The sequence below is a fragment of the Castor canadensis genome, chromosome 4, assembly GCF_047511655.1.
Source record: "Castor canadensis chromosome 4, mCasCan1.hap1v2, whole genome shotgun sequence".
Taxonomy (NCBI): domain Eukaryota; kingdom Metazoa; phylum Chordata; class Mammalia; order Rodentia; family Castoridae; genus Castor; species Castor canadensis.
This window is the reverse complement of record NC_133389.1, coordinates 2,920,725-2,947,922: the sequence shown is the minus strand read 5'-3', so window position 1 is coordinate 2,947,922 and position 27,198 is coordinate 2,920,725. Positions and strand designations below refer to the sequence as shown.

The 27,198-nt window shown below is 51.5% G+C and overlaps 1 protein-coding gene across 8 annotated transcripts in view; it reads right to left on the bottom strand.

Annotated features, from left to right (window-relative positions):
• Nucleotides 1-27,198, bottom strand: part of Znf516 (zinc finger protein 516) — a 113,178-nt gene that overhangs the window by 12,425 nt on the left and 73,555 nt on the right. For all 8 annotated transcript variants that reach the window (XM_074069620.1, XM_074069617.1, XM_074069619.1 and 5 more), the window contains exon 3: nucleotides 5,505-6,971. In XM_074069620.1, the coding sequence (XP_073925721.1) occupies nucleotides 5,505-6,971 (1,467 nt within the window). The remainder of the gene's footprint in view (nucleotides 1-5,504; nucleotides 6,972-27,198) is intronic.

Below are 27,198 nucleotides of genomic sequence, written 5' to 3'. Positions count from 1 at the left end.
TGGGCTTTGTACTTCCTTCTCATCCAGCACTTGCTCAGCTTTGACCAGGAAGGGGATGCAAAGAGTGCTGGCCACCATCTGTGCCCCGCTCCTACCTCACTGTGTCCTCACCACAGGAAGGACATGGCTCACTGCAATGGGAGCCCTAAAGAGTGAGTGTCCCAAAGGGTTTGAGTGTCACTGGCATGCTCAACGGGTTACTCAACCCAACGGTGGAAAACAGACAAAAACACTCACTAGCAAAGTGATGCCTGCAGCAGTCATTTGGCCGGGTCCTTATATTTGCCCCTAACACCTGACATTTGAACATAAGAGACAAAAGAAGTGGATGGCAGAAGGACAGCTTAGTAAGGTGGGTTGAAAAGCCCATCTTCAGCACTGTTTTTCTTGCCCTAACTCACAGTGGCTCAGCAGATAAAAATACAGAATACAGATCATGTTTATGGAGATAGTATTCAGAGAAATGAATGAACACGAGGCAGAACCTGGCAGGTTTCTTAGGTGACAGACCATGTCTAGGATCGTTGGGGAAAGCATAAATACATGCTTTCCTGTTGCCCTATTCAGGAACACAGCTCAGTAAAAAGCTTTAACCAACACTTGTTCCATAAGGAGAAGTCACTGGCTAGATGAACAGGTGCTCTATTCACAGCAAAATGACAATGACTCATGACACTATTACTTCACATGTCCTCTTTCTAAGTCATCTGTGTTTTTTTCTTAGACATGACCTTAAAAGCTCAGTCAACAAAAGCAAAAATAGACAAACAGAAAGCTAAGAAAGTAAGTCAAGAAAACAGTGCAGAGTGAAGAGACACCTATGGCAGGGAACGTGTGTAAGCCACACCTCCAAGGAGGGGCAACATCTGGCAGCCACAAGGACTCATCCCTTTCAACAGGGCAGCATGGAAGAAAGAAAAGCTCAGGGAGCTCCCCTGGTGACCCACGTGGCCTCTGATGTGAGGGGACGGGATGCCATCAGGTCCTCTGGATTCTCCACGATCAGTGAGATAGCTGCTACTGCCCGCTCTGTCAGATAGCTGACACTTAACCTTTTAGACGCGGTGGTTTCTCTTGGTACGCTGGTCTAGGAAGGCCTACAGCTGGGCAAGCAGTGCTGTTGTCACTGTCCAGCTGACCTCCAGGTAAGCACCTCTGACAACCCTGCACCCCTGAATTTTCTGGGGTGGCCTCCATGGCATCTCAGTGCAGAGTTCAACTGCGCCCACAGAAGATGCCGCCAGTGCTGAGGATGGCAGACACTGTGTGTTGTTCCCACGTTTATGCCACCCAACGGCTAAGTAGTTCCTAATCCTTTCCTGTTTCTGTTGGCTACTTCTAGCCCAAACTGGCAACAGAAAAATCACAGCACTTCTGCACACCCGTTCTTACTTCCTTGAAGTAACACACACTGCTTTCCTCTGCACCACACCACTGCTTTACTGTTACTTGTCCTTTATGGTCACCGACACCACGTCCAAGCTACTGCAAACTTCTGAGTGAATCAGGCCAGGCATGTGATCCCAGCTGTGTGGGAAGCATAAGTAGGAGGATTGCAATCTGAGACCCTATCTGAAAAATAATTAAAGCAAAAAAGGGCTGGGGGCATGGCTCCAATGATAAGAACACCTGTGTAGTAAATGCAAGGTCAAGTTCAAACCCCAGTACCACCACCAAAAAAAAACAAACAAACAAAAACCAAAAACCCTGAATTAATCAAAAAGATTGTAAATCTCCCTTTTAAACTACCTGGTGAGCAAAGAGCTCAAATATACTGACCTAGAAACTCCAGGTGTGGACAGAAGGCTGAAAGAAAAGTTCCTGGTCATCCTCAAACAGACACATACAACCTTGCAGTGCTTTCACTGTACTGCCCTGTAACACACCATCTACCCAGAGAAAGAGAAGCTGAGAAAGACTGACCAAGCCAAGGGATGTCACTGCTCGGGGAGGTGCATGCCTTCATCACCATCACACTGACCCTTCAAAGTTCCAACTATACAGACCTATATTATTTCACCAGAACGATCTCATCCCATCGTCTTCAATTACTTCCTCTGAAATCCACACGACCATGTACTACAGGCAGGCGGGAAAGTCTAGAGACACACATAACTTACTGTTTTATTTACTTACTGCAGTGTCAATAAGCTATTAATGTCATATGTGTTTCCAGACTTGGGCAGTAACACTGGAGAAAGACTGTAGACAACACCATGGCTTTTATTCTTAGAGGTGAGTCTGTGGCCCCTACAAGGAAGCAATGCCACCCTCTCCTGCTGGGGTTCCATATGGAAACACCCAGGCTGACCCATGGGTGGGTGGGGAGGTGGGAGTGGTTGCTGAAAAGGAGCTTCCTTAACCTCCAAATGTAGTCTGCTATCAAACACGTTTACAGACAGAATTGCCCGTGTGGTAGCCACAGCTATGTCACACTCACAGACCCACTGAGAACTTGTGTTCCCCCCAACCACATGGTGACCAGAAGCTGTACGATTCATCAGTGCCCAGGGAGAGAAGTGAGGCCCCTTCAGATCAGCAGGTGACAACCAACTGGGAGACGGTAGTAAACATATGGACAGGCAGAAGGAAGATGGAGAAAGTGCTGGCTCCCTCGTGTAGTTAAGTCAAGAGATTCATTTCTCCAGGGATGAACAACTCAAAACTCAGCTGTGTCGGTACACAACACGGAGCAATGAGCAGCCGGAGTAAGCAGGTAAACAAAACCTCTCAACTTCAGCTTCTAGTGTGCTCAGCAACACGTCCACAGTGACACTGTTCTCAGGGGCAACATTTCCAAGGCCATGGTGACAGACACAGAGTCCCCATCACACGAAACATCAATAGTCTGCTGACCCCTGGAACGGTCAGAGCTATAGCACTTCACAACAAGGAGAAAAAGCAGGCCCCAGACCAGGTGTGGCTCTGCCACAGGGTAGGACGCCAGATTCAGGAGGACAGGAGAGCAGGTGAGGATGCCAGGGGTATGTCACAGAGGGCTTGCTATGCATGGCCCAAGGACACACCAGCCACCAACGGAAGGCCACCAAAGCTAACGTCATGGGGGGGGAGGGAATGGGAGGACACGACACAAGTCCTTCCCAACTGGGGCATCTGGTCTGATCTGAAATGAATCGACATTTCTCATGGTAAGTTCTTTTCTAAACCTGGGGAGCTAGGACCCTAAAAATGCACCCATTAGCAAATGTATTTCCCTTAAAAAACTGAAAAATCAGGGTGGGTTTAAAGACCATGAATTTGCTGACTTACGTCTTAATATGTTTTGCTGTGCATTTAAGGAGGACAAATAGTCTGAGGAGCACATTTGCTTTCTGGACTACTGAGCACTTTTCATGTTGGAAAGATAAATATTTAACTTCTCTCATTTAAAAAAAAAAAGGCACTTAGAACCACTCATTTTAAAACTCTTTATAAGGAAAAGGAAAAGACTTCCAGCTATTTGATATTTAAAATTCTGCCATCTAAAATTCTCAAGGATCACTTCTACTTTCTTAGATTAAAAAAAATAACAGCTACGGGCCAGGCCCACTGGACAGCAGAGCCTGCCCAACTCACCCACGGTGTGTGCTGCAGGCCCAGAGCCACTCAACTCACAGAGGCCACCAGCAAGGGTGGCCAGTAAATAATGAGTCTGGTCCACTGAAGGAAAGGCGCTAACCCTGTGCACCCGAGAACAGGGCCAGAGGAGGGAGGTGCCTAGAGCCAGGCCCTTGATGAGGCAGCCCTCGTTTCACTTCGGTGGCTCTGCTGTGGACTCCAAGATGACACAGACCTGGAGAACCGAGGTCAGCAGCTGATACCATCAGGCCATGGGCCAACAGCCCTCATGTATCACCGCGGCCTGTCCTGAGAGGATGCAGGTCACACCATGCACAGAGCAAGGCGCCTGCTCCTAGAGGCCCTAGGCTCTGTGCACTCCCAGCACTGCTGCACAGGTGACAACTTTGCTCCAGGCCTGTGGTGAGCACCTGAGGCCAGGCACAGACCCCGGGTGCCATCTGCACCACCAGACCACACTGCAGCCTGTCTGAGGATCTAGAGGCGCCATGGCCCACGTAGGCCGGGTGCTCAGCAGCGGAGCCCATGCGCCCAACAGGCAGCTGTGGCCACTAAGCATCATCACACCAAAGAGAGGGGGCCTCTCTGCCCCTACCAGTTCCCCCCACCCCATCCCACTTCCCCTAACTGCGTTTCCAACTTCCAGGAGCCTGAGGCACCGGAGTCACAAGCCATTCCAAAGAGTAACCTATTTCCAGGAACCGGGGTTGTGAAGCTCCCAGACGGTATTAGGATCGTCCGGTACTGAACTGAGAGACAGAGCCCCACAGGGGGGTCTCTGGTTTGGTGTTTTGAGGCAGGTCTCACTATGTAGCCCAGGCTGGCCTCAAATGTGTGGTCCTCCCACCCTGGGCTCTGGAATGCTGTTTTGTTTTTAATAGGACCTGTGTTTCCCAGTGTCCCTGAGTGTTCCCACTGTCACATTAAGTGAGAGTGACCTTCAGGTTATGTTCAAGAAAAGGGCACACACCATAGGCACAAATCCAATGGGTGTGAGGAAAACCACTGGCAGGTTGTCTGGTGAGTATTCCCAAGCTGAAAACCCAAAATCTCAGATGCTCCAAAACATACAAGTTTCGAGCACTTACATGAAACCACATGCAGAAAATTCCAAGCCTGATGGTGTAGTGCTTACAGACTTTGTTTCACGCACAAATTTATTAAAACTTCTGCATAGAATTACGGTCAGGCTGTGTGTAAGGTGTATGTGAAATGCAGATGAGGTGTCTTTAGTCTTGAGTCCTATCTCTAAGATATCTCATCATGTATATGAAAATATCCCAAAGTCCAAACTCAGAACACTCCTGATCCCAAGCACTTGGAGTGAGAGGGACCCCACCGGCATTCCCTAGTTATCAAGACTGAGATGGTGGCAGGAACGGGAGAAACATGGCAAGGAAAACCTTGTTAGGAGTTCCATCACAGCTGCACCCTCAGCCTGCGATGTTCATTCACCTTCCACAAGATTTTCTTCACTACTGCCAGGCACTGTTAGGTGAGCTTTGAATTGTCACATATAAACATAGCAACTAATACTCCCTTCCAATGGACCAGTGCAATGCTACCTATCGATTTTACAATGACAAAAAATAAACAAAAAAGTGAAGTATGGTCAAGTCTAGCTGCTCTCATTGCCACTGTTTCAAAGTGGAGGAAACATAACTGGCTTTCCAAACCAGCATGGCAGAAGGGCGTGTCCCAACGCTTGCCGGCCTGCCACAGGGTCCCTGCAGGGCAGCACTCTGGGGCTGACAAAAGTGCTCACGTCCATGGTGCTCCCTGCACATGGTGTCTCCTGGGACATGGGGAGACAGCAGCTCTGCCAGAAAAAGGAACTACCTGGAAGGACTGGCAGGCAGGTGGGCACCCCATGACCTTGCTGGGGGCTCCTGAGTGCCGGGGAGGAGGGAGCCCACACATCTTACCTCTGTGCTCCAGCCCGGGGCCGCTGACACCCCAGCCCTGGTAGAGTGTGGCAAAGTCCTTTGGAATGTATGTCTTAAAGACACTGAGGATGCCCAAGGGCCTGTCCTGGCCCTCGGTGGCCGGTTCCTGCTTCATGGAGTGTACGACGGGGGGCGCCCCCGGCATGCCGGGCTGAGCCTGCGGGGCTGCATCCCCTCTGGACTCCGCAGCGCAGGTGGCCAGCGTCCTCAGCTCCTGGGCCGTCTTGGAGGAGGGCTCTCGGGGAGGTAGAGGAGGGCCCCCTTCGCCTTTCGAGGGAGGCTGACCCTGAGGCTGAGGGCTGAATTTGGCTTTCAGGGAGTCTGGGGCACTGTGCTTGTTTGGAGGGGCAAAGCCAGCCCCTGCCAGGGGGACCCCATACTTCTCCGCCGGCTTGCTGTTGGCTGAAGGCTGGGCGCCCACCCGGGTTATGACGGAGCGTGTAGGGGTGGCACTTCTGCTGTGGCCTCCGCTGCCTGGGGCCGGCACTGGCTTGGAGCTGGCCTCAGATTTGGATTTGGCCAGGGTCCCCTGCACAGTAGCATTAGGTGTCTCCTGGCCATGGCCAGGTCTGGTCTGTCGATAGCCGTCGGGGCCAGACGCCCACAGTGCACAGGAGCCCCCGGAATGACTCTCCTTACTCTTAGGCATGCTAGCGGCTTTCGTGGTCACCCCTAGAGGGGAGGCGCTGCCTTTGGGTCCTGGCACCCCGCCTGGCACCTGAGTGCGAGAGAAACGGGCCAGTAGCAGAGGCTGGCACTCTTTGCCCCCGAGGGCAGGCGGCGGGCCCGTGCGTCCACTCCGGGCGAGGAAAACTAGGTTGCTCCTTATGCTCTTGAAGCCGTTGGGCTGGATCCACGGAGGCACCATGGTACTGCAGCTGACCCGGTGCCAGGCTCGCTTGTGCATCCACAGGACCTCGGGGTAGTAGGTCTTGTGGTTACAGTAAGGACACGGGTGAATGACCAGCGCTGCCTGCAGGGAAGAGGCTGCTTCCTTATTGCTGGCGTCGTCCCGGCTTGACCTCGCACTCAAATCCAGTGGGACCAGGTCTGGGGCAGGCGCCCGTCTTCCTCCGCCACAATGCTCCTTATTGTGCAAATCAGACAGCTTTTCTTTCGGGTGAGCAGCCTGGCTCTCCACGGCGAGCTGCAGGCCAGTTCCTTCGGTGCTCAAAGGGAAGTCCACCCCATCACTGGAGCCCAGCACCTCCTGCTTCGGGTGGAATGCTGGCATCTTTAAATCAAGAGAAAGTCTGTGTTGTTCGGGACATTTGGAAGTCTCTCTGCTACTGTTTTCAAGTATGGACACCGACGTCAGGATCCCTGCCTTGGACTCGCGGGTGTCTTCTTCGGGTGGGTTTTTTCCAGGTTTGTGACTCTGGCCTCCGCTGGAGAGCATAGTCGATGCTCTCTCTTGGGAAGAGCAGCAGCGTGGTGGCTGTCCCCCTAGAGGATGCAAAATGTAAAAGGGGACGTTACCATTTCTTATCATAACAGACCAAGACACAGGACACGGAGTAGCTAGAAGCACGTCCAAAACACGCTCGCCTCGCACTAGGGACAGGGGCTCGTCGACAGAGGAGCAGGTGGTTCTCGGGTTGGGTTTGCTCTTGACAGTTCTGTCAGAAGCCAACCACGCAGGAGGGAGGTGATGCCACTTTGGGCAGGGCTTGTGTTTTAAACCAACGGAAAGGACTCAAATGACTGGAAGAAACAGAACAGCTGCATGAGCTGCTCCTTGGAGCCACACTGCTCCTGGCTAGCAGGTGGCAGTTATTTGAGAATTTAAGAAAGGGCTCAATGGAGTAAAACCACATGACACTTCACGTGGCTCTTGGAGAGCTCTTTGTGCGAGGCTCACAGGATCTAAGATCACCGAGTACTTCAAGGTGAAAGCCACCATAGCCCTGGTCACACAGAGGCAAGATGGAAACTGCTCACTCTGTCCAAGGGCCCCAGTGTGTCTCTCAGAAACTGTGGACCACAGGCAGACATCACCCCAATCCTATGAATCCCTGTCATGAAAGCCAATTACTAATCCCACAATCTTAACGTCGAGTTCCCCTCAGAGGTCGGTCACACTGCTCATGTCTACACCGTCACTTGCGGGTTGTCCTGATAACCCAGCACACCCTGGCTGCAGTGCTGAGCTCGGGGGCTTCAGGGAGCCTCGGATGGTGGAACCCCTGCCCACCAGGGTGTGTATGAGGTCTGTGCTTTCCCTGTCACCTAGGAAAGGTCACATGACAGCCATACCATCGCCACCATGAGGATGGGCTCCCAGGCTTCAAAGCCTCAAGGCAGAGGAGACAGCACTGCCACAATGTCACAATGTGAAACTTCACAGAAAGTCTGTTCTGAGTTTGCACCGAGGACCTTGGACTGGCTGATACCTAGAACTCAAACTTCAGGAGCTGTACCGAGACCCCAACACCCCCACCCTCAACTACAGAGCACAGCAGGACTGGTCATCATCCACAGCCCTGCAGGTCACAGCACATCACTCAGGGCACACGAAAAGCAAGCTGTTCCTTCTGAGAACACCCATGTCCGAAGTTTTCAAAGACTTCTAGAGAATTTTAACATTCAGTGGAAGGTATGTATCTTACTTACACAGAATGTTCTTTTACAGTGTTCTACGAATATATTTTTGGTAAGACTTAGGAGTTCTGTCAAACTTGTGCCAAGTGGAAAGGCACCCAGATGAGAGGGAGCAGGGTAACCGATAGGGGTTTTCAGTTAGGCACCAGTCATGCACAGAGAAAGGTGACCAGTGTGACTAGCAGCGGTGGAGCTGGGGAGGAGGTGGACAAAGGAGGAACGAGTTTTCTCACTGCATTCTGCTCAGAAGAGCTGGGTGAGGCCTGCCCAGTCAGGCACATTCGTCCAGGGTGGGCAGACAGTGGCTTGGCTCAGAAGGCACAGGGTGACCAGGGCAGCCCTGACACAAACAAGGAGAAGGGGACTTGGACTTTGCTTAGTTGGTGCTCAGTATTCACAGAGTAAGTGATGTGGGGTGGGGGTCCAGTTCTCCCTGCACTCAAGGAGAAAGATTTACAAACACATGGGCCAAAGACCAGCAGCTGAATTTGGAGTGGAAACACTGAACATGGAGCCAACGCTGCGTGGGGGATGGGAGAGGGAAGTGAGTCCGGAGCAGAGACCAAAGCCTTAAGCTCTAAGAGGGTCGCAAAACATCTCCACCCAACACCCAGCACCCCCTAAGGAATACGTTAAAAGCAAATGGCATACCCCTGACTTCTCCAAGTTGCTGATGGATAAACTGACCTGATGCCTTGGGGATTGGCCTGGTGTTTAGGGGCCACGTGGACCTCGGTGAGGGTGAGGATGGACAGCCATGGGACCTGTGGTCTCCACAGGGCAGGCACTGGTGCTGCCGTGGGAGGAAGCTGACAAGAAGAGACACTGAACACCGATCCAACATCCTCCCAACCTGGGGTGGACCATGAGGGACAGGAATGGGGTAACCTGGGTGGTGAGCCCAGAGCCATGTGGCTTCCCAATCCCTGTGATGGCTGAGTGATGGGAGCAGTTCACAAGATCACATCCAGAGCCAGCAAGTGACCCTGCACGAGCCACACATAGGCTCGTTTCCTCTCCCGATCCCAGTCTTCCCACCACTGAATCCACTGCTGCTCAAGCCAAGTGGCCTACACCTAGGGCTGTCACTTTGCATTGTCACAGTCTCATCCCAGCCATGCCAGCATTCTTGCAAATGCAAGAAGAGATGCCTCCCAGGTGGCCGCAGGGGCCCTGACCAGGTCTCCATTTCCAGTCCACATATGACTTACGTGTTTCCTTCTCTACACTTCTCGTTCCATCTACTGAGTACAAAGGTAGACCTCCCAAAACACTAAGTCCCCCAATCCTATACCCTGCTGGCAGAGCAAGGCAGGCAGAGCACCCCACTCCCTTCCCAGGCACCAACACCCCACACTGGGAGCCATGGGGCTTTCTGCTACCCCAGGTCCAGCGCGCTCAGCCATTCAGAGATGCGATGTCCACGAGGCACCAAATAAGAATCAAGCCAGGATGAGTTCCCCAGGGCTCTGAGCAGGAAGCAGCTCCCACAGCCTTGTGACCAGTTTGCAGGGGACACACCAGGAGATGGAAGACTCCCTTCTGCACAGAGGAAGCACCTTCTGACAAGCCTCCTGTTCTGAGTGTGCAGTGCACACCAGGCAAAGGGCCCGCCAAGGGGCAGCAAGCGTGGAGAATGGCCTTCCATGCACACACACTGCACAGCAGGGCACGGCCCACCTGGACCCTGAAGAGGATGCAGGAGACCAGTGCAGACCCGTCTCCTCATTCTTTCTATGCAGGTCTTCCTGGATGTAATGTTAAAGCTCAAACACTGACAAGGTTTGGGCCAACCTGACCAGGTCCCTTGCTGCCACTGTCCTGGCTCACTGTGCACACAAAGACAAGCGTGTCTTGCAGCAGCATAGCGGCCTACATGTCCCAAGTCCCCAAGGGACACCTGTGTGAGCGCACACACACGGAACTACACATAAACACACAGAAACATGGCGACAGCACTTTGTATGAGAAACTGCTCCTTTATTTCTCCCCTATCACCTGTGGTGTTTATGGTTACAAGACATCTGCAATGTGAAAGTCACATTTTGAATTGCAGGGAAGTGGTCTTTCCATGCCCCAGCTCTCACTCTCAGTCTGGTTATAGGTTCTCAATCCATTCCTAAAGCACTTCTTTCTCCGTGCACTTTGTGCTTCTTTCCCCTCACTTGAAACTTGCCCCAGATGAGACACCCACTGTCCTTCAAAAGGAAGAGCAAAAGCTGCTCTGGTCTCTGCAACACTCACCAGGTGACCTGGAGCCTGGGCTGTGGGAAGGAGCCAGGCCTGCCGGGGTGCTGAGCTCTCATGCTGACCCCACACACTGACCACACCAGCACCCACTTCCTCAGCTGCTGTTCTGCAGAGAGACCATGCAAGCCACCAGAGTCCTCCTAAAACACAGCTCCTGGCTCCATGCAGGGCACTCTTCCTGCCAGCATCTTCTTCCTCACCCACTTCTGTTTGTCTCATAAAAGTCATTACCTATCTTCATAAATAAAGGATGTAGTTATTCAATTCCACAAACAGAAAGGGTTTTTCTGGTCATCCAGCTTCTCTGGGTGTCTGAAGGAAAGCTCATCAGTCCTGCTCAGAGCCTGGCACTTTGCCTTGCAGGGTTTGGGGACATACAGGGGATACATACACAGCACCCACTCTGCAGCGTGTAGAGGCATGTCCCTTCCGCAGTTCACTGTCATGCTGCAGTCTGAGCCCCTGAAATCGGGGCTCCCCGTGTTCACAAGGAGTGAGATGTGAAGGAGCAAATGGGTAACCAAACACCAGGTCATTGGCGATACCCTTGATCAGACTTCAAGCTAACAAGAATGGGGAGCAGGGCAGGGAATGGCACCATTTCTGACCTGCTGGAGTGAAGGTCAAAAGGACCATGCTATTCAATGACACTGGGGAGAAAGTGATACTCGTCACTGAGGCTCTTTAGGGGGACAAACATCAGCAGAGGATGACAATCAGGATACAATTCTTGGGGACCCTGGAGTCACCACCTGGGCAGTGGCCCCAGAACCGCCACAATCAGAATATCCTCAACAGGTCCTTCTACATCTGTGACCACATGTGGAGTCACCTATAAGGACATTTACATGGTTCTGAAGTTTTCAACTCTGTCACATTTACTTTCTTTCTAACAGAAAATTAAGAGCTTGACTTTCTGACACTTTTCAGTGTTAGACACTCACTGGGAGTGACAACTTCACCCACATGTGACATTTTCTTTATGTAGCCGAGTATCTTGAGTATTTTTATCATGCACGGCCCATGCAATAACTCAGCTGCACAAACTCACCCCTCCTTCCCTCCACAGGACGACAGAGGAAAAAACCTGCCGGGGCTCTGGGAACCTGTGACATCCCAGGTCCTCAACTGGACTGGTATGCCCACACTGTCCACTCAAGCAGAACACCTACTGCCCAGACAACAGAACCTACCAGAGCCCTGGTCACTAGGGCAGGGAGCAGGGCTCCGGCCCCCCCAGGTCAGGTACCCACGAGATTCCACTCTGGGACTTGGTTTTCTGGACAGGAAGGGTTTGAAAACAAGAAGATTCAAAACAAGACGCAGCCAGTGACATTTTCACTTCAGAGCCACCTGCCCAGGTCTGACACATCTGTGCAAGTGTGGCCACACTGCACAACAGACCACATGGAGGCCACCTGCCGTGGTCAGTACACTTTGTGGTGCGTCCTGGGTACCACCCTCCAAACACCTGTACATCTCGGGTATGACTGGCAGGAGGACCACATGAAGTCATTTACAGATGTCAACACAGACAGACACGTTTGCAAGTGACCTGCTGAGAAGGCAGGTTAGGTAAGCTCTGTGCATCTACGTTCTGGTTTCTGAAATACAAATGGCTTCAAAATATTGTATCCCAGATTAGGTAAAAACAAATATTTTTGTACAAACAATCTGAAAGCCCATCAATTCTCTAACACGACTTCCTTCTCTAAAAGGACTCTCAGCTGGGGACCCAGGGAATGCATAGATGAGGTGGATCCCAACAGTCTTGGGGACAAGGAGAACGTGGCAGGCTCAGTACAGAGGCCAACTGGGAGCCGATGACTTCTGGATCCTCACAGAGGGTGCGCGAGGAAGGGTACCATAGCACCTGTCCTCAGGTGGGCACCCATCACTTTTACTAGTGACCTGGGCGAAGGAATGGGCTCCAAGCAGCTTATGAGAACAGGGCTGGCACGCCTGAGGGAGCACAGAGATTCAAAGGCTGGCAGGGAGATGGAACAAACCCCCAAGCAAGATGGACACCATGAGAAAGTATGAGAAGAGAGAGGCCCGGATAGAGAGCTGTGCCACGAAACAGTCCTAGGCACATGGTCACAGTTCATGTATAATGAAAGGGGTTTGAGCCACGTCTCAAACACCATCATCTCAGATACTGAAATCCAAAAGACTGAAATCACTGCAGTCTAAAATTTCTAATGCCTAAAATCCTAAAGCTCACAATCCCAAATAGAACTCTGGAAATTTTTTTCAGTTCCTTAGAAGACATTTATTTACATTTTTAAGGCGGATTTATTTATGAAACAAATAAAAACACAACAGAACACTACACAGGCCACTTTGCACAATGAAACAGGTCATAACAAAAAAATTCCTTGGTGGTACTCGAGTTTGAACTCAGGCCTCACGCTTGCTCCTGGCCCTTTTTGCTTTCCTTATTTTTCAAATAAGGTCTCACACTTTTTGTGGAGTTGGAATGAGATCCTTATATTTCTGCCTACCACATAGCTGGAATCAACAGATACCACACCCAGCTTTTGGTTGAGATGGGGTCTCTCTAACTTTTGCCCACACTGGCCTCAAACCACGATCCTCCCAATCTCCACCTCACAAGTAGCAGGGATTATAGACATGAGCCACTGCGCTCAGTTATAAAAAATACCGCTGCAAGCCCAAACACTAATGACGGTAGCATGAATAGAAGTTACAAGCAGATGAACCAGAGTTGTAGAGAAGTAAGTCAAAAGTGAAGTGCACGAATGCATGTCACTGCAGATGGTGGCGGTGGCACCCAGCTCTGTAACTTCATCTAAAGTGCCGTGAGGGACAATGTGCCTTTTATGTGATTGATCAGAAACCCAAGACATTCACCACAGTGTAAGCAGCTGCCCCAAGACTGAGGTGCAGGAATGCAAAGGGGAGTTTCCTCACGTACTGAGGACATTTCAACATTTAAAAAAAAAATGCGTAAAACAAACCCAAACCCTCAAAGGTCTTCACGCAATTTATGCATCCAGTATAAACAAGGTACAGAAAACAATCCAAGGATGAGCTACACAGCACAGCAAACTGTAGAGAACAATACTGGCGAAGGGCGGGGGTGACCCAAGAGGTAGAGCACCTGCGTAGGAAGTACGAGGCCCCGAGTTCAAACCCCAGTGCCACCAAAACAACCAAACTATAATGCTGACACAGAGAAAAACTAAAAGAAATTCAGTAGATGAAAACGTGCCCTGCAGGGGGCTGTGAGCAACCCCACAGAACGGACCACAGGCACTGGCCGCCTTCCATGACCTGTAGCCGTGTCTTGAAATCACCCATCTCCACGGACAGGTTCTGTTCCTCTCTGGGGCAGAGCCCCTCTGAGGTTCACGTTCACTTCCGCGTGGTGCTGCTCTTTCTGAAGCTGTCCTTGGGCTCAGTGCACACGGATCCCGCTCTGGGAACACTCAGCGGGCTGGATCAGAAGGTCACTCAGTGGGTTGAGTCTTTTGCTCTCTGATGAAGGTGCTTCCTGAAGGCAGGCAGGGTGCTGGTGTGAAGGGCAGGAGAGGCACAAAACTGAATGATCCAGCAGGGATTTCTTTCAAACACCTGCTGTGCTTGCACCTAGGCGAGGCTGTGGCTCTAGATTCGGAGTGTGTGCTGTGTTTGAAAGCCTGGATACTGCATGGCCACTGCAGTTAGGAGGTTTTCCATCTTCACAGCACCAATAATGTCTACCTTCTGCCGTAAGCATCTGCTCCGTCTACCAAGACAGACCCCGTATGGGTGGGGAAACACCCAAATCCCTCCCCAGAACTCAGCCCTTCAAACCCCTCTGCCAGCCTTTTGTCCAGTAAGAATTGTAGTTTTCAAGATGTTGGCTTTCAGGCATTTCTACAGTTAGGGTTTTAATCTTTCAGGTACGTGATTTTGGGAGTTTTATACTTTACGGATTTTGATCTTTGGGGATTTTAACATCCGGCACTATGGCATCCAGGTTTGTGTCTTTGAGGAGTCTGATCTGCCCTGAACAAAAACATCCCAGCACACAGGGAGCCAGAGACAGGCCCACACCCGGACGTAAGAGAACACTGGACTCAGCTCGAGGCAAGTGGGTGGACGGATGGGTGAGTGGACAAATGGATGAGTGGATGGCAGGCTAGGGGGTGGATGGATAGATGGGGGGGGAGGGTGGATGGATGAGCAGATGGGTGGGTGGGTAGATGAATGGGTGGATGGGTGGGTTGGTGGATGGATGGACAGATGGGTGGATGGATGGACAGATGAGTGGACTGGTGGATAGATGGATGAACATGAGAGGGTGGATGGGTGGTCAAATGGATAGATTAGTAGGTGGGAGAGTAGATGGATAGGTGGGTTGGTGGGTGAGAGGACAGATGGGTGGATGGGTCTGACGGTCAGATGGGTGGGTGGGTGAGTGGGAGGGTGGATGAACAGCAGTTGCTTGAGGGCAGCCTGCTAGCAGAACATCAGAATCATTTTTTAAGCACATGGGCATCACTGGAAAGAAGTCACCAAGCCCATTCCTACACCAAGAATCAGCCTTCTGAGATAGCAGTTGACACATTAGTTTTTTCCTTAGGAAAACAAAACATGACCCTTCTGGGTGATTCTAACCAGAGTCACAGTTGAGAAGCACAGACCAAGATGGGACAAATAAACAGGAGCCAGTGAGGATGAGATTTCAGGGGAGGCCAAGGAAGGAACGCTCAGCTGCCGTATGAGCAGCGGATCCTCCTCGTGGGGTACAAGGCGAGACAAAGATGTCTGCTCTGAGTTCTGTGGTACCCTGGGCACCTGCACAGGTTATCTCTGTTCTTCCTTTGACTAAGGTTCTACACACTGTGGAGAAAACAACCTGGCATCCACTCGCCAGCCATTGAGTAGTTGGAGTCTTAGGCACAGGAGACCGCTGGTATCTGCGGGTGTCTGGCTGCGATGAGACCATGGCGGGAGTCTGCACAGGCTCCGATGCACAGAGCTCAGTGCTGGGTGCAGACGCTTGATCCATTTTCCCCATACCACCACCCACCTCTGCTAAAGACAGCCGCCTTTCGACAAATCTCAAACTGTCACTTGAGTTAATTTAAGAACGTTCACTTTTTACCTTGCTTTTTGGGCACCATTTGGATTTTTTGGGAGGCAGATTTTCTTAAAATGAAGGGCAGGGAAGCACTCGGCAGATCACACAAGGATTTAAACACTGCCACGATAAGGCAGGGCTGACGAGCTTCTCCACATCCACTGAGCTGTGTAATATGCACGGGAATTTAAAATTTCATTTTGGAAATTTCTTTTGACTTTTTCTTTTACTATTTTTTGACTGTGCTTGTCAAAACCACATGTAATACATCCACAAATCAGGAAGGTTTACTGTATTCTTCCAAGTCATTTCAATTCTTCTGTTCAATTTTGTGCTTTAGGTGATTTTGCACAGGTGTTTTTCAGTGAGACAAGGTGAAGCCACACTTCTCTTTCAGAAGAGTGCTTTGTCATTGCTTTGCTTATACCTTCAAAAATAGCAAGTGACTATTTCAGCCCGCGCTTCTGCAGCCGTCACTGCGTGACCTTGGAATCCGGGACGGTTTGAGTCTGGAGAAGGTAATTCTGCAGGGAAGTCTCATTTCTGAACTGGTGAGGCTGCCTTCTGTTACCTTGCTTATAAGAGGAGCTACGGTCTACGTCCGTCATTCGCGCATTCTGTGCTGGTTGTCTACCTGTTTCCAGGTGCATTATAACTTCATAGCACTCCTCGCGTGGTTAAAACAAAAACCAGAACAAAACTGTGTCCACATCGACACGGCACCCAACCCAAATCTCAAATACCCTCACTGCACCGCACTCTCACTTCTACAGACACCTCACCAACCCGATGCTACCCTCCAGTCACTGTGGGGACCCCCCCTTCTTGGGGGATTGCAGGGGGCTGCCAGCTTCTCACCAAGCAGCTGGGCTGTGAACAGAGCCCAGCTCATTCTGACAGGAGAATAAACAGCCACTACTGCAGCTCTGTGTCCCCAGCACACCCATGTCACTGTTGTATGCCCCCGGCACTGACACAAGACTGATGGCTCCCATGCTGGAGCTGGAAAGTGACCAACCAGGTAGGGGGCATGACATGTAAGGCAATGACAAGACAAGTGCAGGGTGGTAACATGCAGGGGTGACAAGCTGGGGGTGGTGACATGTGGGGGGCCAGCAGCTACAGTGGTGATGGGAGCCTCCAGCTCTCAACAGCTGACACGTGACCCTCAGAGGAGAGGGCTGGCCTTGTGTCACCACAGACCTGGTGCCCTCATTCCTCGTGCTATCTTGAGGCTTGCCAAGGGAAGGATGGAGGGGCCAGGAAGCCTTGGGTCGGTCTCTGTCATCCTAAGAAGAGGTACTGAGTTGACGGTTACGGCCTGGGCACCACATCCTCTAACCAGCAGCGCCCCAATGAGTGTCCCCCCAAGACATGCCACGAGCCATGGTGGATGCACAAACCCACAACCTGCTGCTCGCAACACCTCAGGTTCCATGTTGCACAGGAGGGAGCCGGGGCAGGCAGCACCTTGTCCGAGGCCATCTGGCTGGCCAGCACCACCTGCTGTATACGTGATGTGGAGGCCATGGCCCACAGGAGTCTGGGCACCCTGGGCACGAGGCCCAAGTCAGAGTGGCTGTCTCCAAGCATGACTCCCATCAGAAGCTCAGGCAACTGAGACACCACATTCTAGGGCCCTTCCCAAACCTGCGACACCTGTGTATAAAAACTGATGTCTGTAATCCCAGCACTCAGGAAGCTGAGGTAGAAGGGTGCGAGTTCAGAGCCAGCCTGAGCTACACAGTGAGACTGAGATGCTGTCTCAGAAACAAAACATAAACAAGGGGGCTGGAGATGGAGCTCAGCGGCAGAGCACACACAAGGCCCTGGTTCAATTCCCAGCACTGCAAAAGAAGAAAAGAACAGATTCCACAGGTGGCCAGAACTGAGCAGGAAGGCCTGGGCAGTGGCTCCACCTCAGCCCCAGCACCTCCCGGCAGGCCACGTGAACTGGCCTCCAAGGAAAGGCTACCAATCTCAAGCTTGTGCACCACACCCCCATTAAATCCTCTCTTCCTTCAACTAGTCAGGTGGACGAGCACTTGCACCCATGAGGAATGACAGAACATTTTTAAAACATGAAACAAAGCCACAGAGAAAGCTTTGGTGATGGGTCATTAGGCTGTAATAGAATGACTGCTAAACCACTGGACTGGAATTCCTGCTCTCACCCAGCCTCTCCATCAGTCAGCAGAGCAGGTTCATCAGTCACATTCATGCCTCAGGCCCTTTGTACTGGCTGTTTCCTCTGACACACTCTGCTCCACAAATTCACAGGCTTTACCCCCTCCTGAAGGACCTTGCAAGACCACTGAGGAACCAAGTTGTGTGCTATGCCAGCTTCATCACCACATCAAATACGTTCAGCAGGCGGTCACTAATAACCAGTAAAGGCAAGAGTTGTGGCTGCAGAGTGACATTTCAGTTTAACCGAGGGCATACATACACGAAGGTGTTCGCAGACCTTAGGGGTACACAGTCTAGGAACGCCGTAACTGCCTGTGGAGTGCACTCCCACGATGACATTCTAAGACAGCAGCGCCTCGTTAAGGGGTGTACACCATATTTATCAAATGGGTTAGATGAACAAGTCATTTGGTATCAAGGATCTAACATGTAGGGAGACAGCACCTGTGCAAGGGCTCAAAAAGCATCACATTAACTCAGTGCAGCTTTCCTACAGTACCCAGGGTGACCATGGTGCATCGCAGGTGGCCCTGGGTGGAACGGACCCTGGCAGCCCCAAGCAGCTTGCGACGTGCCTGGAACCCAGGAAGGCCAGGCAAGGAAGGGACCGCTTGTCTCTAGAATAGGACACAGGCCCAGGATGGTGAAGTAACACTCAAGACGACAAGAGACAAAACACCTCCAAAATTATCATCCACACTGGCCATGTGGCATCTGATGGTGGCCCCCACCCCATCCCACCCCACCCTTTCCAGGGGCCAAGTGGGTCCAAGCTGTCAGCTGGCACCACAGCCAGTGCTTCCCCTCCCTGAGGTCCATGAAGGTCCAGGGGAGGGAGGGAGAGAGAAGGAGGGAGGGAGGGAGAGAGGAAGGGAGAGAGGGAGAGAGAGAGAGGGAGAGAGGAAGGGAGCGAGAGAGGGAGGGAGGGAACAAGAGAAGGAGGGAGAGGGAGAGGGGAGAGGGAGGGGGGGACGGAGGGAGACCCGCCCCTCCCACACACTCCTCCTGACCTGGGGTCCCTGTCCAGCACCCAGGGTCCCTCCCAACGCAGGTGGCAGTCCCACTCCCTTCATCACCATCCAGACCCAGTGTCCGGCTGGTGCTCAGGGTGGACTCAGATGACTGGTCTCACTTTCCCAGCAACTCCAGTTACAAGGCAGGCTCGCCTCCCTGCTACTCCCTTCCTAGGGGCTCCCTTTCATTGAAAAAGAAAGATCGACAAAACTAACTTCACAGAAGCATGGGGGGGGGGGTTGGGGGTAGTGGATGGGTGTTTGGGATAGAAACAAATCTCTCCCAAGTTACAGGAGTAACTTTAGGCAGAAGGCGCCTACATGGTCCTCCTCCAACTGCAAGGGCTGTGTCCTGACGAAGTCTCAACATTGGACCTTCCTACATTAGGGGGTCAGCAGTTTACACTTGGGTGTTTCTAAGAACCTTTCTAACAAGCATCACTGGTTATCAAAACAGCCTGATTTGGGAGCAAGAATAACACAGTTGCTGGGCACCAGTGGGTTACCCTGCAATCCCAGCTACTTGGGAGGCTCAGACTGGGAGCATCAGGGCTCAAGGTCAGAGCAGGCAAATAGTTTGAAAGACTCCATCTGCAAAATAACCAGAGCAAAATGGGCTGGAGGTGTGGCTCACGTGGTAGAGTGCCTGCTTTGCAAGCACAGAGCCCTGAGTTCAAATCCCAGTCCCCTCCTCCAAAAAAAAAGATGGGGGGAGAGGACAGCACAGTTCTTAAATGTTTCTCAGAAGAACCCTCTCCACCATTTTTTTTATCCTGCCTTTAAAAACCGGTTTAAAAAAAAAATAGCTGGTAGAGTGGCTCAAGTGGTAGAGTGCCTGTTAGCAAGCCTAGCAAGCATGAGGCCTTCAGTTCAAGCTCCAGCACTGCAAAAAAAAATAGTCCAGGAAGGAGAAAGGGAAGGTGTGCTTGACACAGGCAGAGATTAGGCAGGAAGATCAGTTACCGCTCGGGAGTTACTAAGGCAACAGAAATGCAGGAAATTGTGACACAGAAAACTGCATAGGTGTCTGGGAAGAAACAGTCCCTGAAAAGATACTCTGCCACAGAGCTGGGGACAGGACCAGAAATGTGACTGCTGCCACAAGCTGCAGAGGGTGGCTGGGGACCCGCAGGCCACGGGTGGGGCAGGAGGCCAGGATGTCCTAGCAGGAGCTAGGCTGAGGGACAGAGGCTCCATGTGAGGACAGCCTGGGAAAAGGCTACCCCTGGTTCCATCTGGAAGGTCCCCCTCTGCAAAGATAGAGGAAAACAACCAGAGCCGGAGTGAGGACACTTCTGGTGTGCAGAGGCCACGTCGGAGGGCCAGGAGGTGGTGGCCAGTCCTCCAGAGGCATCTCAGGGGAGGGAGGGAGCAAGCCTCCAGAGCACCCCCCTCAAAGTGAAAGCAATCGGGGGGACCCACCCGCGCTCAGAAAGGCCAGCCCCACACAGAATGAGAGCTGCTCCCAGGGGGGCAGCCCCAACCCCAGGCCAGCAAAGGCCCAAGAAGAAATGCGTGCAGTGTGTCCACCGGATGTATACACAGACAGACAAAAGGCAATACACAGAAATGGTAAGGAAGGCCGGCTCATGGGGTAACTCAAGCTTGACGTTATCCAGGTTTTTTTTTTTATAAATGAGTATATATTTTATACTCCAAGTTGCTCGTCCTACTTTTTAAGTGTTTGAATACACGACCTCTTGTTTCAAATATCAACCTAGTGACACAAATAATTTACAAAGCTGTAACTCGCTCATGTTAATAGAAAACGTGAATATCTTAGCAGTTTAGAAGTCACATTTTGGGGGCTTCTGACTTTCATAAATTTATCATTGCTACACAAGAAAATGTAAAGCTTAAAACAGGAGGAATTGCTTTCCATGAACCTTTCTCGTTGGTGGATACAGAATCAACACATCAGAAGGTTAATCAAGCGCCAAGGTGGCTGGGATGACACTGGATGTCACACTGTAAGACTTAACCAGGCTCCACACGCCTGGAATTACTAACTGCTTCCTCCTCGACCTGCCATGAAAACGTCACCGGGGTTTGTTGTTTGGTGGAGAATCAAACCCTGCTGAAGTGAACAGAACTGGAGCCTTTCCTCACGACTACCTCATGTCCCACACACCTCCCTCCTCCCTAATCCTCATGGCCTTGGGAAAAACGCTAACTCAAGACTGAGAAGAAATTTCAAAACCCTGTTCAGCCATCCTCTGCCTACGTACCAGGGGACATCTCCATTTCCAAGCCCACGCTGACTCAGCCCTCGCCATGACTGATTCCTCAAATGGAGTCTCAGAAAGCCAGTTCCTGTGGCTGCTGGAGCCAAGGTACCGTGCTGTGTTGGGACTGTGGAATGCCACTGAGGAAATGCAGGAGAAGCAAAGCCAGGACAGCCTCCATCCTCGTCCTCCCTCCCGGCACTGCCCAGGAGGCAGGGGACCCAGAGTCACTCACGTGGTCATGACTACAAAGAGCAGGGCTAATGTAAGCCACCTGTGCCTTCCTGCAAGAAAATGTCTTAGGAGAAAAACCGGGGACCATGAGCGACTTCAGGAGGGATGGACACTGTGCACTCTGTCCAGCGTGACCTGCACTCACACGGGTCTGAAGTTTTTCAGTTCCGATGCATAATTATCAAAAAACAAAATCCAAGTGCTGTCAATCATGTCAAGAAACTGTAACGATCCCTTTTGTTTAAAAAAAAAAAGAAAATCTCAGGATTCTGTGTTAGCAGGGTCTTGGGATTTCAAATCTACACGTGTTGGACTTACAGACAAAGGCCATTTCACAACCCAGGCCTGGGTTCTGAGGCGGGGAGGCGGACAGCTTGACCAGAGCAGCTGCCTCAGGCCAGCGGCCAGTGCCAAGTGTGGGCGCGGCCACTAGGTGGCGCCTGTGCCCAATTTATCTCCTGCTCCCTGGCCCCGCGCTTGGTGTGTGGTCTGTTATTTTAGAAAAGCCTCTGCTTGGAGCAGGCATTTCTTAGCAGAACTTGGGTTAAAAGGTCGTCAGTCGTGCCTCTTTCTTCTGAAGCATCTGTCAGTCTTGTAATGCATCAATATTTTCAGATGCTAAAAACCAGACAACCTGAATGATTTGGCAAAAAAAAAAAAATTAATTTAAGCTAAATAAAAAAAAATTAATTTAAGCTAAATAAAATATCTATATGCATTAGACTGGGGATTACAGATGGCATGTTCAACCTTATTTATTTCATTTAATGAGACAGAAATAAAATATCCTAGTAATTTAGTAACTGACTAGAAAATGGTTTCCTGTAGGTATTATTACCTTGGCTTCAAAGTAGTTCCTTACAAAGTTAAAACCCAGAGAACACTGGAGCCCCGTTCTAGAAAGGGCTGAGCCTCCAGCCTGAGGTCGAGAGCTACACCCCCTCTAGACCGGAGGTCTGAGTTCCAGGGCCACCCAACACTGCGAAATGGGGAAAACCCCCATCCTCTGCACCCAGCTTTGGGACAGTACCCAAGGGACTAAGGACACTGTCCAGCCCCAGGAGTCAAGCCACCGCCCTCAGAGGGCAGAGGTGGAAAAGGAAAGCCTGTGACTAAGTGAGCCACTGGAGTGCTCACCCACATCTCCTCCATGGGGCTCCCCAGGGCCAACACAGCCCGGGAGGGAGAAACCATGACTACCTTCTGGGCAGGGGGCTGGAGTGGGGTGCGCCCCCTGCTGAGTGGTTTTCTTCTTGTGCCCACTTTGCAAACCAAGGCTGGAGGGCCAGGCAAGGCAGGAGGAGGCCTAGCATAGAGAGTTGGAGTGGGGCAGGGAGGAGGAAGGGGGAGAGGGAAGGAGAGAGAGATACCCAAGGTCTGTCTCAAGGAGCACAGGAAGAAGGGGTTGAAGGAAAGCCATTAACTAACTGCAAAACAAACAGAACTTTCTTGAAGGTAAAATTATTTTCACTCTTTGGGTTCGGCACCTGTTTTGGAAAGCAATTTTTCCAGCTACCTTTCTGCACTTGCTGGGATTTGCTACCTAAATGCCCCCGAAGCCAAACCTATGGCCTTAGTTTGAGAAGCACCCCGTCCCTCATCTGGCCTTCTCATGGCTGCATTGGCACTTGGTTTTGGTGGATGGCAGGGCTGTGAGCAGACAGACAGCCAGGTCAGACGCTAACCAAGCTGGCAATGGCTTGTGTGGCTACTGATCTTAACCATGCCAGAAAGCAGGACAGATTCCCGCCATTTTATGGTTATAAGCACACAAACGAATGCCACCCTCGCAGCCATCCCGCATCTCCCCTTGCAGAGCTGAAGTAGCATGTAATGCTCCATCTCGGCCCGTCCGCCTCACCACGGGTACTTAACGGAACTATTTTACATTGTACTGGAAATTTTAAGCACTTCTCCCCAAATCGTGTCCCTAAATTATTGCTGGACTCTCAGGCAGGCTTAACGGTTGTAATTACAGCACTATGTATACACTCCCCTACTCATCTCTTCCTTCCTCTTCCCCTCTTCTATCCCGTTTTATAGCGGAAACAAGTGTATTCACCTTTCTGATATATCTTAAGTTTCATTTCCAATTGACAGCTCACCTTTAATTATCTATTTTTTTTAATTAAAAAAAGAAGTTTCGGCCTCAACCCCCAGAAAACCCCACTTAAATCACCACACTTTACTTTCCCCAGAGACAGCTGCAAACCTCTGTCTGTGACTGTTTCAAGAAGTCTGCTGGCCAAGGGGGAGCCCTGAATCTGTGTATTAAAAATATCTTAAAACCACATCAGCTGCTTTCAGCAACTTCTATTAGCTGGCCTCAGGAGGAGGAGCCCTGAGTTCGTCCTCCCACCCACTGGCCCCTCCAGAAGGGCCTGGGCTGTGGTGTGGGAGCATGCCGGTGCCCACGCCCATCAGGGGATGAAGGCATGAGGATGAGAGGGCAAAGGGGAGAGAGAGAGGAACCAGCCTAACAAAACCCCTTCCTGCATTTCTCCACTGTTTCTGGTCCTGAAGAATAATGGAACTGTTACAAAAAAAAAAATTTTTTTTTTTTGGCCGTGCTCAGGGATCAAACCCGGGACCTTGGGCGTACTAAGAAAAAGCCACACACCAAGCCAGAACACCAGCGTTTTAAGCATCATTTGTGTAAATAATTTCTGATCAGTGACCGCATGTGTGTGCAAGCTGTTTGTGTGATGTGATGGTGATGGGATAGTGGAGGCAGATTTTCTGGCTGCTGTGCACACAGGTCTCGGGCCACGTGTGTTTGTGCAGCCACCATCTTGGTCAACACTAATGTCACGATCAGCAGCCCCTCCTGCTGCTGGAGTCGGCAGAGGTGAAGGAAGCACACGCCCATGGTCCCCAGAGGAGACCAGGTTAACACCACCCCCTGAGCCACCAGCCAGAGAACTGGAAGGCCCCAAGTCCCTTCGGCATGAACCATCTCAGGAAGTCCACTTCCGTCATTCACACGGCGGGTGTCCTACAATCAGGAACCCAGGTGAGTGGTGCCTGAGTCCCCTCTGCTGCCCTCATGAGAGGAGAGACTCTGTGGTCAGCAGAGACCCTAACGCCCCTAAAGGGGGCTAGAGGGATGGGGTCCATTGTCCTTCAGTAACTCCCCAAGTGACATGGGTCAGCTGCAGTGGCCAGCACTGTACAGGTATGATCTGGATACCTGTGCCTGACCTGAGCTCCATCACCCAAGGGACATCTTCAGAACCACAATTACAAGGCACGTGTGACAGCCCACGGTGCTTGCTCCTCCCTCAGGCTGCGGCACTCCCATCACTACTGAGGCAATCTGTTCTCTCAAACCGGTGCAGCTCAGTCTCACAACACGAAAAAATGTGACCTGCTGATGACATGGCAGATTTAAGCCATGGACGAGGAACCACAGGCCCCATTTAAAGCACTGTCATCAAGTTCACTTTACACATTGCTACTGAGTCACTCGTTTATCACTAAACTGAAAATCACTACACGTCACTAGGGCTGCACCCTCCACCACGCCAGGGTCTCCTCCTCTCTATTGCCTGGTCCGTCTCTTCTCGCACGCAGTGTTACAGGTGCACATACATGCACTCGGTCACCACACATGCAGCCATGCACACGTGTGCACACACAGAGTCCAGCATGCAATAATGTACACACAAATGCACCCAAGCACACAGGCATGTGCATGTGCACACATACAAGCTATCACACACGCAGCCACAAAGGAACAGCTGTGCACAGGCAGGTACACACGCACAAGCACATGCAGAGGCACACATGTGCACAGTCACACGTGCACCCACACAATTTCCTACAAGACAGTCACAGCACGGGCGGGGCTCAGCTGGCTGGGCAGGTTGCATGGGTCAGCCACAGGTCAGCTAGAATATTACGCACATGACGTTCTTTCTCAGAGTCACACAGTGTCTAGAACTTAAAACCCAGTGAACACACCAGTCTTTAGAGGGAGAAAAAGGGTGTGTGTCACGAGGCTACTTTTGAGGACAAAAGCATCAAGTCAATATCCTTAACAACTTACAGTGAACATTTGCCCGCGCCATGAGCTAATTAAACACAATCACACATCCTCAGGTTTGTCCTCCTGCGTGCAGACCTCTCTCGGTTTTGTGATGATGTAACAAGTGCAAGCCGAAACTAAAAGCCAGGACTGTGAAAAGGGACACACTTGCTTTTAAAATCTGGGGAGAATTACACAGTCACCCTCAGTAGTCAAAACACACAGCTCTGCCTGCAAGAGACACTGTCCACCATGGTGGCTGCTGCCACGTGCGCTGAGATCTGGGCACAGCCCCCACAGCCTGGAACCGGCAAGTGCTGGGCGAGCACCAGGCCATCTCACTCTGCTGGGGTGCTGGATGAAGAACCCCACCAACAACTGCACCCCACAACCAGAGGTCTGGAGGGGAGAGCCCTCCTTTCCACCTGACTTCAGTGCTCTTGCAAAGCACCCATGGGTACCTGGCAATTCAAGTAATGCATGCTACCAAAAAGTAGCCAAGTACACACAGTGTGCAAAGTATGGACCCACTGAGGGTGATCAAAGCCCAAGCTCAGACCACCCACAGCCAAGGGGACACTGCGTATCCAGAATGTGAAGAACAGGGACATCTGGCCACTGCACCGACCGTGCCCAGCTGAGGAGCCCCGAGTTCCAGGCATGGTCCTCCCCTCCCCACAATCAGTGCCCAGCTCAGTGCTACTCCCAGGTACCAGGAACCTCAGACAAGGCTCCAGGAGGAAGACACGGGTGACTCTAGACACCATTGTATGCCGGGGTGACAAGCCCCTCAAGAAACCCAGGGAGGCAGCTCGCTGCGACCTCAGAGAAGCGGTGCCCATGGAGCTGTAGCCCTTCCACTGTACTTGGTGCTGCTGTGCCCTAGCTCGGCTCTGTGCGCTGTTCACTGGACACCACGGGAGGCATTCATGAGTGACAGACAGCCACAGTCAAGGCCCCTTTAGGATTTTCACAAAACATCCCCTGTCAGCTGTGACTTGGAGAGGCACGTGATGAATACAAACACTGTTTAAAATGCACACTGGATGGTGCCTGTCTGCCAGGTGCATGTCTTCCACCCCTACACTGAGTGGCTCCGATTGATTACTGAGACACTCAAACACAGCAAATCACGTAAAAGTGATGTCCTGCCCTGACACCAGATCCACACAGGGTCGACAGAATCTCTACACAGACCCCCACTGCCACTGAGGAACAGGACCTGCCGGTGAAGGCCACTCAGCTCAGGTCCATGATGACACAGCATGCAGCCTTCTGCCCTCTATTCAGAGGGCGCCCACACAACTGGTGACATGCCTGTTCCTTTCAGACCGGGCATCGCAGCAAGGGCTCTGCGGGTGCCGATGGGTGATGGCAACTCCTGCTGTCCTGCCCCAAAGCCAGTGACTGACCTATCTATATGACTCTTCTTAGAAACAGGAACAGGGCTGGGATGTAGCTCAGGTGAGGCCCTGGGTTCAATCCCCAGCACAGCAAAAAAAAAAAAAAAAAAAGACAAAACTACCACAAAACCACAGGCCTTTGACAACAGCCTCCATGGGTCACCTCCTTTGCTCCTCTTTCAAGCCAAGTCTCCCCGGTTCCACCAGCCTTCTGCAGGATCCCGAGTTCTAAGCTTCGCCAAAATGAATTATGCAGACCCAAGCGATCTCAAAATGCAGGCCACCAAGCTGTCCTTTTTCACTAACATAGTGGCAAGTGCCAGCTTAATCTATCAGCCCAAGAAGGCACGGCCTCACCTCCGCAGAGACAGGACAGCACAGTGACTCAAGGACACCAGCCAAACCCTGTATTCAGCCAAGTGCCCCTGCCTGAGTCCTATGTCCCCTGGAAGGCACTCAGTGTGTCCCCTCCACTACCCCACAGGAAGCCAGGATGGCCAGGTGAGGTTACAGCTCCGGGCCTACCCCTCCTCTATAAAGTGGGGTGATCCTGCCTCGTGGGGACACTGAGAAAGAAAGCACCCCATATGTGAAATGATGGGACAGGATCTCAGTAAGCAGCTCCTGTGGCTCCAGGA